At 35.2% G+C, this 15,441-nt stretch overlaps 1 protein-coding gene across 1 annotated transcript in view; it reads left to right on the top strand.

Annotated features, from left to right (window-relative positions):
• Positions 1-15,441, top strand: part of IL1RAPL1 (interleukin 1 receptor accessory protein like 1) — a 1,416,649-nt gene that overhangs the window by 1,107,211 nt on the left and 293,997 nt on the right. The window contains exon 6 of the mRNA XM_023202962.1: positions 313-387. Within this exon, the coding sequence (XP_023058730.1) occupies positions 313-387 (75 nt within the window). The remainder of the gene's footprint in view (positions 1-312; positions 388-15,441) is intronic.

Genomic DNA, 15,441 nt, shown 5'->3' with positions numbered 1-15,441 from the left:
AAAAAAGAAAAAAAAGAAAATGCTTTCTGAAACACAGTTATACGTTCACAGGGACTGACCAGTCCTGATGGTCTAATTCATTAGTGTCGTGTGACTGTCAATCTGGAAGTGTTATGTTTTACTCATGTACAATCTAATAGCTTTTCAGCTTGCCTGAAGGTGTTATCTGCAGTATGTTCATCGTTACTTGGTGGAGCGCTTTAATACTACTTTGAAAATGAAAAATATTTGGGAAAATAGACTGTATTCGATCTTTTAGTTTTATGCAGCATAACTATAAGTCTCTGTATTATTATTGTTGTTGTTTTTCAGCCCCTCTGACTGATAAGCCACCCAAGCTTTTGTATCCTATGGAAAGTAAACTGACAATTCAGGAGACCCAGCTGGGTGAGTAATTCCTTAATTCTAGTTAATATACTGTTCTCATTACACTGTGACAGTTAATAAGCCTAGATTGTAACCCAGTGTAATACTCGCAGCTAAATCCATTTGTATTCATAGGGAATAGAGTTAGAAAATGCTAGCATACCTAGCCATTTCATTCCTTGCAGTGCGTGCCTTAGGACCCAGTTGGACATATGGATGTAAAGCCTCACATGCTATTTAGATGGTTATTGGAAAATGAGATGGACTGATGATTTTAGTGATGGTATTGCAGTGCTATCTTATAAGGTTTGAATTGGTTTTCAAACAGGCACTATGGAACAATTTGATTTATAATATCTATTAATAGGTTAAAATGCAATTTCTGAAATTTAGGGGAAAAGGTTCAATTTATTAAAATAAATGTCACCATTATGGTTAAAAAACATTTTAAGTGTAATCAAATATAATATAAATTTTGCTAGTTATATTTTGGATAATATATTAATAAAATATGACCAAGTGACTTTTGGTTAAGGGACTAGCATAAGGCTGTAGACAAAATATGTTTTGAAAAAATATACAATTATATACAAATCAGAATTCTGACTTATCTTAGAGATTCATCTAGAAATTTTGAGTTTGATTTAGCTATGTTCAGTTATACCAAATTATGAAAAATTTCCCTCTTAATTGTAAATATATACATAGCAATTCTGTTATATTCTCTTAGGTCTTATTTTATTTGAAATGTAGTATGCATGCATATACCGTAAACTTTGGCAGAAAAGATTTGTTTGTAGTGGTGCAGTATAAAAGGTTATCAAAAATATAAATTTAAATGAATATCCATGTTTGTTAAGGAATTTCTTCTTATATTAATCATACGAGAGTGAAAATACATTTACTGTATATAACTAAAAAGAATCAGTATACCATCCCTTAAGTTATTGTTACTGTTATTCCTGGAGTGAGAATTTGCATCAACACTATAAATTCATTTTCCAAATGAAGATTATGGATGTGATAATCTTTACTAATAACATACCCAAAGTTATAGTACACAAAGATATGATGATGGTTTTAGCACCTATAAAATTATTGTGGTCAATGGCTTTCTAGCACTTGAGATGCTAATATTTGCTAACTTTAAAGCATGAACATACAGGATTTATGCAAGTCAGGGTGTTAATATCTTTCTTTGATTCAAGCCTTTTGAATTAATGTCATATATATGCAAGTAGTATTATAATTGCTGTTATTTTGAGATGGAAGATTATAAATAGCATTAAAACAATGCCACATATGAAGCAAATAGATGTACTCAAAATTTTCATGCACTTTATGCATGCCATGGCATCCTTAATTACATTAGAATTTATTGCTACATTTTGAATACATTTTTATATATAAATTCTCATAAGTAGCCATGCGCATATTGATTTTTTCAATAACTCATAGGAAGATGTATTTTTAAGGACTTATATAAAACTATAAACATTTTGGGCCAAGAAGTAAGGGTTTTATGGTACCAGTTACTATTAAGAACACATTAAAAATAAAATTAATTGTATGCCTTTGCTTGACAATATAATTAAAGGAATTTTATGGTTGATTGTTGCCCATAGGGTTTCCTTTTATTGTCTTTGAATTTGTAATAAGTCAGATTGTTCTCTACCTCTTACCACAGTGTTTAACAAAATAAAATAATTGGTAAAGCTATATTTAAAACTTTACCTTCTCTTGAACAAAGTCACTAAGAGTAACCACAGCAAATTAAAAATATGGAAATTTCTTATGAAAATTGGAAGTGACTATACATTCATTTGAAGAAATATGGGCATGTCTGTTACTAAAATGCTTCAAAAAATTCTCTTAAATCCTTTATTGTCACTCAGAAAGGAGCATGAGGTCTCTTTAACCACTGACTAAACCAGTGGATTCTTTTAAGCAACTTTTATTTTGTTGTTTTATGATTTTGGTTCATAGCGTACAGGTAAATCATTTTCTAGTTAGAGAAATTCAACCTTAATCCTTGGATTTGTGAGCAACAGCTGATTTGAAGTAACTACCTTAATAGTGTTGTTGCTACTTTGCTAGCATTGCTAGTAGGTGAATCAAAAAGGGTAAGTGAAAATAGGAAAGAATATTAAAGACAAAAAAGACTTGAGATGAGGTGCCTAAAATAGACATTTTTTCCAAAATATGTATTTTGACTTTTCATTTTCTTAAGGATTTGATTTTTGCCCTTTCCATATTTGACAAAACTACCTATTCGGCAGGTTCAAAATATGATAGAAATCCTAAGAAAGAGGGACTGAGTGAAGAGTCATGGGTTGGAGTGAAGAGGGTGGCCTGCACCCATGATGGGGAACTTATAACTTACTCTCTTATGAGAAGATGAAAACCTTCAACAGAACTGTACTGTCAAAGTATTCAGAGGTTTGCCTCCACTTGTTCCCAAATTGAGAGTTGACCTCAGAGGATAACCAAAGTCTTGTAAGAGTCACATTATAAGAAAAATCATCAGGAATTACACAAAGCTGAGCTTGTACATGTCTGGTGACCTAACTTGAGCATCCTAGTTAAGTTACAGACATAGCCAATCAACCCTAGTAACTGTGTGTCCATAGATTCTCTAGTTTGCTCACAAATATATGTAATTAATTAATAATGAACTTTGATATAATCATGAAGTGCATGGATTTGCTCTTCATCCTCAAATTCATTTTCTCTGCCATTTGCTAGCCATGCCTACATTTCCCATTTTCTATATCCCTTGTGTCCTGTTCTTCTAATTCCTTCATCTTTTCAAACTGGAAAGGATTTGATAGTGGTCATTTAAATTATTTTATTGTAGAAAGAAAGCACTAGAAGATTTTTTAGGAAAAAAATCATATAATGGAAACTAAATTCACATAAAATATGTGATTTGAATTTCAATCAATATGTGGTCACAACCTGACATTTCCATTTTAAGTGGCACCTGTATGTTATTTCTAAATGTCAAAAAAATAACATTGTCCATTTTACATAACTTTCAGGCATCAGCAAATATATGAGTAGCACTTTTTTTTGGGCAAAAGGCCCAGAAATTTCACTGTACAGTTCTGAAAGTCAATCTGGGAGGTGAGCCTGAGTATTTTTTCAGACTACTATAGTCAAGAGAATCAAAAGACAGACACAATTGTCTTGCTATACCTGAGCCCTGAGAATGTCATTCAGAGATGTGGCCTGCCTGTTATGGCCAGGAGTCCACTTTCAGAACCTTCCAGAACAGATAGCATATTCCATCGCTACCAAACTTTCAAAGAGTAGAAATCCACCCTACCCTTGACCTAAACATACAAATTATATTTTACAACTCAGAATTCACTGAAAATTATCATTAATGGCTTATCTAGATATGGGTATCACTTTGTTTAAATGTCAGTGTTGGCTTTAAAATAATTATAAAGGTTAAAGAATCTTTTTCTTACACTCTATATTATAAACACATTCTGCTCCTATTAAATATTCTCACAAAATATCCTTTTACTGGCCAATGTGAATGTCATATAATTTCATATATATTGCTGGAAATTTGAATCCTTCATATTTTTGTTATTATAAATAATGTGATGGTCTTTACCTATACATTTTTCCCCTGAGTTTATAATTATCTCAACAGAACACATTTCTAAAAGTAAAAATAGTGGTAGAAATAATTTTGTTAAAGGTTCTTAGTACATATTTTCAGAATTCTTACCAGAGAAGTTGTATAAACTCTCACCAAAAGTGCGTAATAAGTATAAATACCACTTAATCTTTAACAAAATTAATAAAAAGATGTATCTTTATAACATAAAACTCTTAAAGATCTCTTTTCTTTGATAGTAAAATCACTTCTCTCTCCTCTCTTTTACCTCTTTTTCTCTCTTCACTCATTAAGTACAAGTGGCAACTCTTTGAGTTTATCCATATTTGAAAGATCTAGCCCATTTAGGTAAATGCCTACCCTTGAGAAAACATACAAACCTAATTGAATGTCTCTAATCTCTATCCATTTTCTTCTCTTGCTCATCCTAATGCTCAACGAGGACCTTCCTCCAGATTCTATGTTTCTTAATACAGTACCCAGTAATTTTGTGATGTACTCTGGGCACATGGAATGTCAATAAACACTAATTGACAATAAGTTGTTCACAACACAAAGGACACACATCTCTAAATTTTCTGCAAGAGAATATAATGTGTAGACTTAACCGTGTAAGCTGCCCAACCGTACTCTTATTTTTCTTTACTAATTTATTCTCGTTGTTAAGCTTATTAAAAAGGAAGCATTTTTTGTATCTGAGTGGGTAACAAGGATTCACCAGATTCTTACATCTGGAGGAAAATGGTTGAGGACATAAAGAAACTTCAAATTTTTAAACATAGACCTTAGTAAAAGGATGCACGTTTTATCCAATATATGCAATTTTATCCAGTTTAACTATAGGCTAATTAAAATAAAAAGTCAAACTAGAAATTAATTAGCACTCCTTGGCTTGTTCCACCATACTGTAGTTGCAGAATTTTAGATTTGGAATAGACCAAAGGAAAATGTCTATACATTTTATTATAGATCTTAATTGACCACACCTTTTCTGAATGGTTACTACTATGTATTAGTAAACTTGGGAAATCTTTTTGTTTCCTCTCTAGGGTGACAAAATACTTAATATAAATACTCTAGAAACAACATTATTTAGGTGTTGAATTTGATACCCAATTCTGAAAGTGTCAGGTAATACTGTTGATTCTAAAAAGTATTGTTTTGCTGAATTGTACAAGTGATGTAAATATGACAGTTCCCAGAGATAGGAAAGTCGGTATCGGCCAGATTTTCTCATCTACATTTACGCTACTGGTTGTCATAAGCAAATGTAAGGCCATTGATTTGATTTCACTGGATCATAGAGCATATACAAGAATATTTTCACCAACAAACACAAATTAAAAAACCCTTTCTACTAGGAGAAAAACAATAATATCCCAAGTCCAAGCTTTTTATGGAAAATGTGGTTCTTTTGGCCCACTTAAGAATAAAGACATACCAATCAGCATATTTCTAGTGTCTGAAAGAAACCTGTTAGACATAAATTAAAGATTTTGGACAAATAGACATAATAATTTAACCATGGAAAGATAAATACAGACTGGTATTATAATTATTTAAACTGTGGCATTCAATTCTACTGAATCCAAATTTATCATCCCAAGGTAAATGAAAGTGGTAGCTCTTAACAGCTCTCGTAGTCTATCTTACTTTTGAAACCAAAAAGTACCCTAAAAATTGTGACTGACCTAAAAAGGAATATTTGCCATATCAGTATTTAAGTTATTATCATATATCATTAAACAGACGATAAATCAATAAATGGAAACTAGTATTCGTATGTTTAGGTCATTGTGTGACCTAACTTATATGATTATCTCAGATTCTCAAATTCGGTCACTTTTTGGTGACAGAGAGGAGAAATGGGTTTGGAAGAAAATACAACTTTGCATGTTTGCTTTAAAAACTGCTATCTAAGTAGAAGTTGAAATTCCTTTTATGTTTTAAGTGGTCAGGGCCAGTCACGGTCATTCACGCCTGGTATTCCAGCACTTTGGGAGGCTGAGGCAGGCCAATCCCTTGAGCTCAGGAGTTTGAGATCATCCTGGTCAATATAGTGAGACCTCATATCTACAAATATACAAACATTAGCTTGGTGTGTTGGCATGCACCTGTAGTCCCAGCTACTTGGGAGACTGAGGTGGGAGGATCACTTGAGCCGGGGTGATTGAAGCTGCAGTGAGCCATGATTGTGCCACTGCGCTCCAGCCTCCGTGACAGAGCGAGACCTTGTCTCCAAAAAAAAAAAAAAAAAAAAAAAAAAAGTTTTAAGTAGTCAAGCCCTAGTTCTAGGACAGGTTTGCAGTCCCATAAAAAAGATGGACGTGAAGGTAAGAACAGTTCCTGTGGGCCAATGATATCCAAAAGTTTGGAAGTCAGTTAAAGCACTTTTTAAAAAAATCTTTCATTTTAGGTTCAGGGGCACATTTGTAGGTTTGTTATATAAGTAAACTTGTGTCACAGGAGTTTGTTGTGTAGATTATTTTGTGTCTCAGGTACTAAGCCTAGTACCCAATAATTATTTTTTCTTCTCCTCTCTCTCTTCCCACCTTCCACCCTCAGGCAGGCCCCAGTGTCAGTTGTTCCTCTCTTTGTGTCCATGTGTTCTCATGATTTAGTTCCCACTTGTAAGTGAGAACATGCAGTATTTGGTTTTCTGTTCGTGCATTAGTTTGCTAAGGATAATGGACTCCAGCTCCATCCATGTCCCTGCAAAGGACATGATCTCATTCTTTTTTTATGGCTGCATAGTATTCTGTGGTGTATATGTACCACTTTTTAAAAAATCTAATCTGCTATTGATGAGCATTTAGACTGATTCTGTGTCTTTGCTCTTGTGAATAGTGCTGCAATGAACATACACATTCATGTGCCTTTATGACAGAAGGATTTATATTCCTTTGGGTATATATCCAGTAATGGGATTGCTGGGTCAAATGTTAGTTCTGTTTTTAGCTCTTTGTAAACAGAAAACCTGCAGAATAGGAGAAAGTATTTGCAAACTGTATATCTGACAAAGGTCTCATATCCAGCATCTATAAGGAATTTAAGCAAATTTACATTGAAGCACTTGTTTAAAGGCTTTAAAAACTGGGACAGAGACAGTGTGAGCTTTCTTGTTCACTTACTTCTCAAAAGGTCCAGAAGGGAAAGAAGAACGAAGAAAAGGCCCAAGAAAGAGTGCTGTCACAGAGCAATGCAGAGAGTCCATTTAAGCTTCCAGCTCCTGGTCTAGTCCCCATGCTGGACACTGACACATATTATGCATATTACTCTTTTGCTACAGCACTAAGACTACTGTTTTATTTGTTATCAGTCAGTTAAGAAGTTATATAGGTATAAATCTTCACAGTTCTAAATGAAGAACTTTAGGAGGTGGAGGGGGTCTGGAAGTTATCAGGTCAAACATTTTTCTTTCTTTTTTTGAGACAGAGTCTTGCTCTGTCGCCCAGGCTGGAATGCAATGGCACCATCCTGGCTCACTGCAGCCTCCACCTCCTGGGTTCAAGCGATTATCCTGCCTCAGCCTCCCAAGTAGCTGGGATTGCAGGCATCCACCACCAGCCCAGCTAATTTTTGTATTTGTAGTAGAGATGGGGTTTCACCATGTTGGCCAGGCTGGTCTTGAACTCCTGATCTCGTGATCGGCCTGCCTTGGCCTCCCAAAGTCCTGGGATTACAGGCATGAGCCACTGCACCTGGCTAAACCTTTTTCATTTATTGATGAGAAAATGGAGACCCAAAATGGCTACATGTTTTTTACATTAAAAATTTACAAAAGCTTGTTATTGCCATTATCATCATCCTCGTCATCATCATATTATCATTATTACTGTTTTTGTTGTTATAATTAAGAGGCAGTGTACAGTAGTGGCTCCAAGTTGAAGTCTCACACAGACCTATGTGACAATTTAGTGCCACCACTTATTTCTGGTGTGACCTTGAACAACCAGCTTTCAGTTTCCTAATCAATAAAAATGGTACCAAGATAGTACTACCTCTATGGAGGTAATGCAAGTATTTGATCAGATAATGCATGTAAATGTTAGTACATTACATGGCATATATTAAGTAGTCAATACATGTTTGCTCTTAGTATTTGAGACATTTGAATGCTATAAAAGAGTACTGTATATAGAAGATTCCTGAAATGCATTTTGAATGTCAATGCTTTGTTTGATAATGCTTATATTCTTACTATAGTATCATACTATGGCAGCAGATACAGGCTTCATTACAGGATAAATAAGATTTTAGAAAATTTATTTCTATCTCCCCTTTAAGGATGCAATATGCATACTAAATTTTTATATTTCAAGGAGACTTTTTAATTATAGAAATTACTGATTTTAGATTATTTAATTCATCGAGTCTAGCCAAATGCATATAGTAAGTACATAGTTATAACAGAAGAAATTTATTTATATTCTTATTTAAAGAAAATGATAATTTAAATAACACTATGCCACATGAATTTATAAATGTCCATCAAGGCAAAAATAAGAGTAAAAAAATTTCTCTCTTTTTTTTATTTATTTTATTTTATTTTATTATTATACTTTAAGTTCTAGGGTACATGTGCATAACGTGCAGGTTTGTTACATATGTATACCTGTGCCACGTTGTTGTGCTTCACCCATCAACTCGTCAGCACCCATCAATTTGTCATTTATATCAGGTATAACTCCCAATGCAATCCCTCCCCCTACCCCCTCCCCATGATAGGCCCCGATGTGTGATGTTCCCCTTCCCGAGTACAAGTGATGTCATCGTTCAGTTCCCACCTATGAGTGAGAACATGCGGTGTTTGGTTTTCTGTTCTTGTGATAGTTTGCTACGAATGATGGTTTCCAGCTGCATCCATGTCCCTACAAAGGACGCAAACTCATCCTTTTTTATGGCTGCATAATATTCCATGGTGTATATGTGCCACATTTCCTTAATCCAGTCTGTCACTGATGGACATTTGGGTTGATTCCAAGTCTTTGCTATTGTGAATAGTGCCACAATAAACATACGTGTGCATGTGTCTTTATAGCATGATTTATAATCCTTTGGGTATATACCCAGTAGTGGGATGGCTGGGTCATATGGTACATCTAGATCTAGATCCTTGAGGAATCGCCATACCCTTTTCCATAATGGTTGAACTAAGTTTACAATCCCACCAACAGTGTAAAAGTGTTCCTATTTCTCCACATCCTCTCCAGCACCTGTTGTTTCCTGACTTTTGAATGATTGCCATTCTAACTGGTGTGAGATGGTATCTCATTGTGGTTTTGATTTGCATTTCTCTGATGGCCAGTGATGATGAGCATTTTTTCATGTGTCTGTTGGCTGTATGAATGTCTTCTTTTGAGAAATGTCTGTTCATATCCTTTCCCCACTTTTGGATGGGGTTGTTTGTTTTTTTCTTGTAAATTTGTTTGAGTTCTTTGTAGATTCTGGATATTAGCCCTTTGTCAGATGAGTAGATTGCAAAAATGTTCTCCCATTCTGTAGGTTGCCTGTTCACTCTGATGGTAGTTTCTTTTGCTGTGCAGAAGCTCTTTAGTTTAATCATATCCCATTTGTCAATTTTGGCTTTTGCTGCCCTTGCTTTTGGTGTTTTAGACATGAAGTCCTTGCCCATGCCTATGTCCTGAATGGTACCACCTAGGTTGTCTTCTAGGGTTTTTATGGTATTAGGTCTAACATTTAAGTCTCTAATCCACCTTGAATTAATTTTCGTATAAGGAGTAAGGAAAGGATCCAGTTTCAGCTTTCTGCTTATGGCTAGCCAATTTTCCCAGCACCATTTATTAAATAGGGAGTCCTTTCCCCATTTCTTGTTTCTCTCAGGTTTCTCAGAGATCAGATGGCTGTAGATGTGTGGTATTATTTCTGAGGACTCTGTTCTGTTCCATTGGTCTATATCTCTGTTTTGGTACCAGAATTTCTTTTTTTTTCTGGTACCAAAAAATTTCTCTTTTATAAACAGGTATAATATTTTTTAAAACAAGAGACCTGGAAAATAATTTTACACCATTATGCCTGTCAAGTTCTTCGTGAAGGTTTTGATTATAGTCCTATCATTTTATACCAAAAAAAAAAAATGCTGCTTTCCCCCTGACAAACACTGTTATCACAAAGCTTTCTAAGTCATTCTTAATGATTGAACTTTACTAGCATAGAAAAATACAGTGAGTATCCTATGTTAACAAGAACTACTCCTGAATTTGCAAAATAAATGCCAATTTATCAGAAATAAACCGATCAAGAACATTATATTGTAGAATATTGAAAGAGGTTTCAGAATAAGAATATGCACTACATGACTGATGTCCATTAAAGTAGAAACTATAAAAAGACCCACATCATTTGAAGTTTGAATATAAGGAGATCTATATGTTCATCCATAAATTTCCTCTCAAATTTTGGCTAAATGACTAAGGATTTCTAAATTATATGCACTCTTCATGAAAAATAACCGGTGCTTGAATAAGATTATAAAAATAGGTTACCAGTATTTTATGCTTTCATGTTAAAACACTTAGCATTCCTGTCAAACCTTACTTTACCACCTTAGTATGTTCCCACAGATTCGTGGGTAAATTGAATCATCATAATTTCAGAGAAGTGTTCCTTTCATTGTTGATTGATTTTCAATTAGCAGTGGCTTAACATGTCAGGTTTAAGAGGCTCTGTCCCCCCTTCTCTTTTAAGCAGCTAATGATCAATGAAAGATTTATATACACAAAGAAAATATGCTATTTAAAGTAAGTCTGTGGTGAATAATTTAAATAAGAACCCTTTTGTAATTGAATGATCACCTCCGTAACTTTTCCCTGTGGTAATGCAGATTTTAACATTTTCGTAAGATGAGGTTCATCGATATGAAACTGCAAGTGGCATCTCTAACCGACCCAGAAAAAGGATCATCCACCCATTACCATGTGTGACTTCCCCTTGTTTATTAATGGAAACAAATGTCCCCATTGTGACTTTCTGCCTCCTCTGAGGAAATACTACATTTTACTCACCAGCTTCAGAATCAACACTATTTGGTTTTAATCTAATTCTTTGAAAATATATTTTGTAAGGTAGAATACTTAAGTAACCGGAATATCTCATGTCCAATTATGACAAAATAGTTTATTTTCATAAGGGATATGCTTTGAGTGCCATCCTACTACCTTATCTGCCTTGGTTTTGTTGAAATATACCCTAACAGGATAACTGCCCATGGTGTCACTTGTTTGACTATAACTGTGATGAGAGTTCTTATTTCCAAGTTTAAAAAGAACATCTTGTATTTTGATTCTTCTAAAATTTGTATGACTTTCATTATATCATTCTGGTAATCACTTCTTTTTATCTTAATGTATTCATATATGTTTAATAATTTTTTCTTTTAAATATAAAAGTATATACAATGCCACTTGATTTGCAGCTTTATGAATGAAGCTATTACCAAAATGTACTTAAGCATGCGCTCCAAAACATGCCAGATATTTACATGAGTCCAATATACAGGGTGTCCATAAGGCTTTAAAACCTAAGCCCCATAGCAAAACTTCATGAAGAGGCTTCCTTCCAATGCACCACACACAAGTTCAATACTCCTTTGTTGTTTTTTGTTTGTTTGTTTGTTTGTTTGAGACAGACTCTCGCTTTGTCGCCCAGGCTGGAGTGCAGTGGCGCAATCTCTGCTCACTGCAAGCTCTGCCTCCCGGGTTCATGCCATTCTCCCATCTCAGCCTCCCGAGTTGCTGGAACTGCAGGTGCCTGCCACCACGCCCGGCTAATTTTTTTTTTTTTTTTGTATTTTTAGTAGAGACGGGGTTTCCCCGTGTTAGCCAGGATAGTCTCGATCTTCTGACCTCGTGATCCGCCAGCCTCTGCTGCCCAAAGTCCTGGGATTACAGGCGTGAGCCACTGTGCCCAGCCAACACTACCTTTTTAGAAATGCCAAGGATCTGTATTTAATTTTGTAATGAAAATGTACAAAATTTCATTATGACATATACTAATTGAATTATGAAAGGAAAACAATCTTGATAAAAAAAAAATTTGTTTTCCAAAATTCATCTGTTTTAAAATAAGTCTTGGCTTCATGGTCTTATGAGAAGATACCTCCCACTGCCAGATCTGGTCTACAACAAGCAGGACAGAAAGCCAGGAAGTTGCTTCAGAGTCCAGGAGAGTGAATAATTCCCTCTCCCTTCCACTTCTCTCCAGTGAGGCCACAGACTTTCTCACTGTCTGAGTTTTTGTTTCTAGTTTAGTAAAAGCAGAGTACCCACCTTGGACTTGCCTGTTGAGAACATTTATAGAATGGCGGCTCTTTGAGTAGGAAAAAAGCAAAGCAGAATGCATTGCTTTTCTGGAAAAATAAAATTGAGTGCATCCTGTCACATCAAGCCATCACTAGAAATAGGATACTTACAATACGGCAGGTCCTAGAAAATTTGAGATTATTACCACAAATATTCAGTAAGAAGCCATTACCATTACGTGAAATAGCTTAGGGAAAGTTCAGAAAACAAAGTATTTTTATTTTCTCTTCTTAAAAGAAAAAAATTTAATGTTTCTGATGAACATGTATTTCTGATGATGATCATGTCAATTATCTTGGCAGCTTTAAGACATTTTAGTTAAATGATTAAAAGTTGTTACTACTTTCTGTAAATGTACCTATTTTTGACTGAAATATTTGGAGTGCAATTAGACTAGTTTTATGCACTCTGCTTATTGCATTTATACCTATTTATAAGTAGTTTTTTATGCCTGTTTATAAGTAGTATGAATATTTCTTTCAGAATTACATATCATGTACAATATTGATTAAAAGACTTAAACAAGATATTGTTCTTTGGCATAAATATAATTTGTTTTTTAAATCAGGGTCACCATATTCAACATAAATGTAATTTGTAATGTTTTTTTTTTAATAACCCCATCTCTATTTACCATAAATAATGTGTTGTCACTCCAATTCTCTTTATTAGGACTTGCTGCAAATTGCAGAGTGAGAGTAAGCTTTTTATGTAATGGGAGCTAAATAAAATGAGTGAATCTTATATTCAATGAATACATGAGATTTCAGCTTCAGGAGAAGTTATGTGTCACAGAGAACATAGGTGACTATTATGAAAGACATGTTCAATCAAAAGGGAATCCTGACCAGGCGCAGTGGCTCAAGCCTGTAATCCCAGCACTTTGGGAGGCCGAGGCGGGCGGATCACGAGGTCAGGAAATCGAGACCATCCTGGCTAATACAGTGAAACCCCGTCTCTACTAAAAATACAAAAAATTAGCCCGGCGTGGTGGCGGGCGCCTGTAGTCCCAGCTACTCGGGAGGCTGAGGCAGGAGAATGGCGTAAACCCGGGAGGCGGAGCTTACAGTGAGCTGAGATCGCGCCACTGCACTCCAGCCTGGGCGACAAAGGGAGACCCCCTTCCAAAAAAAAAAAAAAAAAAAGAAAAAAGAGGGAATCCTACTGTTGACTGTCAACAGGGCAGAAAGTACCGGATTGTATTTTCTTTCAGTCACTATGTGCATGAACTGAAATAGAGAACTGAGGCAATATATACATAATTTAGAAGGGAAATAATCCAGAAATTTTATTTTTGTCTCAAATAGAGGGCTCTTTCAAGCAAAAGTTAAATTGGGGATTTTTTTTGAGGGGTCATCTTCCTGTGTCTAAGCAATTTAAACTTGAAGAATCACAGGATTTAATACTTCATAGTTAGAGCTCTGGACTAAGTGACAAATCACTTAAAAGACAGGAGTGGTGCTGGCCTTAAGAAGAACTTGAATAATGCTCGACTGTTCTCTTTCTTCCCTACTTCTTTCTGCATGTCATCACTTTGTATAGGAGTGGAGAGTGGTGGGTCTGGGTGAGGAAAGGAAGGCATACAGGGTGAAGGAATACTTTGCTCAGTTCTTCTAACCAGGATGAACTGTGGGTTTGGAACTCTAGCGAGAACTTGAAATTGCCTAAGGAGAAATCCTGATTGGCCTAGATTGAGATACAGATCTAAATTTTGGACGGATTACTATGGCATTAGAGGTGAGAGACATTAGCTCAGTGGCTGCTGTGTGTCTCTCTCGTGTGATGAAGAAGCCTGTATTTCTGTTTGAGTACATAGATGTGGTGGTGGGTGGGTGGTAAGGCTGGTAATGGGGCTTTTAACAGACAAAGATAGGGGAAAAAAGCAATGATTATTATGGAGTCCATATTTTCATATTAAATATTCAATATTTGTTTAATTTAACATGCTCTGTTAATCCATCTCATTAATTTAGCTGTCATCTTTATTATGCCTCTTCATTAACTTAGGGTAGAATGACCCATCCTGATGCATTTGAATGCAGTCTCTTTTTGGCTGAAAACTCTTCCATTTCTCTTCTCCCAACTAATACTGACATCCTTTCCTGTGTATCTGTAGTGCATACGTCTCACCTCTAGACCTGCATTCATCTCTCTGCTGTCTCTAAGCCTGCGTAGTATGTTGTCTTCCAGACTTGAACCTAATGTCAACCTCAAACCAAATGGCAGATTCTCACCTGTTAAAGACATTTTTAGGAAAAAATTAATATGCTTTCTAGAGCTAGAGAATGGATTATGAAATCAAGTTCATGTAATATGAATAAGTAAAGTGAGGCCAGATATAATGCTGTAAAGGAGAATGGAGACCATGATGAAGTGGGGAAAACATTTTCTACCTATAAAATTTTAAGTTTATTGTGAATACCATCTTGGCCAAATAAAACATGTGTAATGGGTAGTTTTAGTCCAGTAACCTCAGTGTCTAATCTCTTGATTGGTAAATCCAGAGTTGATACTACAAAATACCATTGCACTGTGGAGACCGTAGGCTCTGGATTCAGAATGGCTATCGCGAAATATCATGTTCCATCATGTTATAGATTGGAACATGATATAATATGATTTGTAATGTGTTTGGAATAATTAATAAAATCTCTTACCCGAGAAGCAAGGAGTTAGAGCAACATAGTTTATTATGAAAAGACAATCTCCCCATCAGGTGATACAAAAATCATTGAGTTAGAATGAAATGGGCAAATTCTCTTTAGCAATCTGCCCCCACAAAAAAGTATTTATGTCTGTTTTGTTATTACAGACTTGTTAAGTTAGCAAAAGTAAAAATGTCTGTTAACTCTCCCAGCAGACATTTTCATTTACTCTTCTCTGCAAATTTCCACTGGATATGTATTTGTTCCTAAGGTCCTTTACTCGAGCCTAGGCATTACCTAATTTACTTGTGAGAATGTGCCAAGAAAAGGATCAGTGATTATTCTCACTTCATTATTTAAAGCCTACATATAGTGACTTTTGTGAATGTAATGCGGTCATCATTCCTATTCCTAGGTATTGTCCTCAGAGTCAAGAGTTGGGACCACAGAGAGTAGAAATCCTGTAACAGGCATT

This window comes from Piliocolobus tephrosceles, chromosome 12 (genome assembly GCF_002776525.5).
Source record: "Piliocolobus tephrosceles isolate RC106 chromosome 12, ASM277652v3, whole genome shotgun sequence".
Lineage (NCBI taxonomy): Eukaryota > Metazoa > Chordata > Mammalia > Primates > Cercopithecidae > Piliocolobus > Piliocolobus tephrosceles.
The sequence above is the reverse complement of the archived record's forward strand: the minus strand, read 5'-3'. Positions and strand labels throughout refer to the sequence as shown.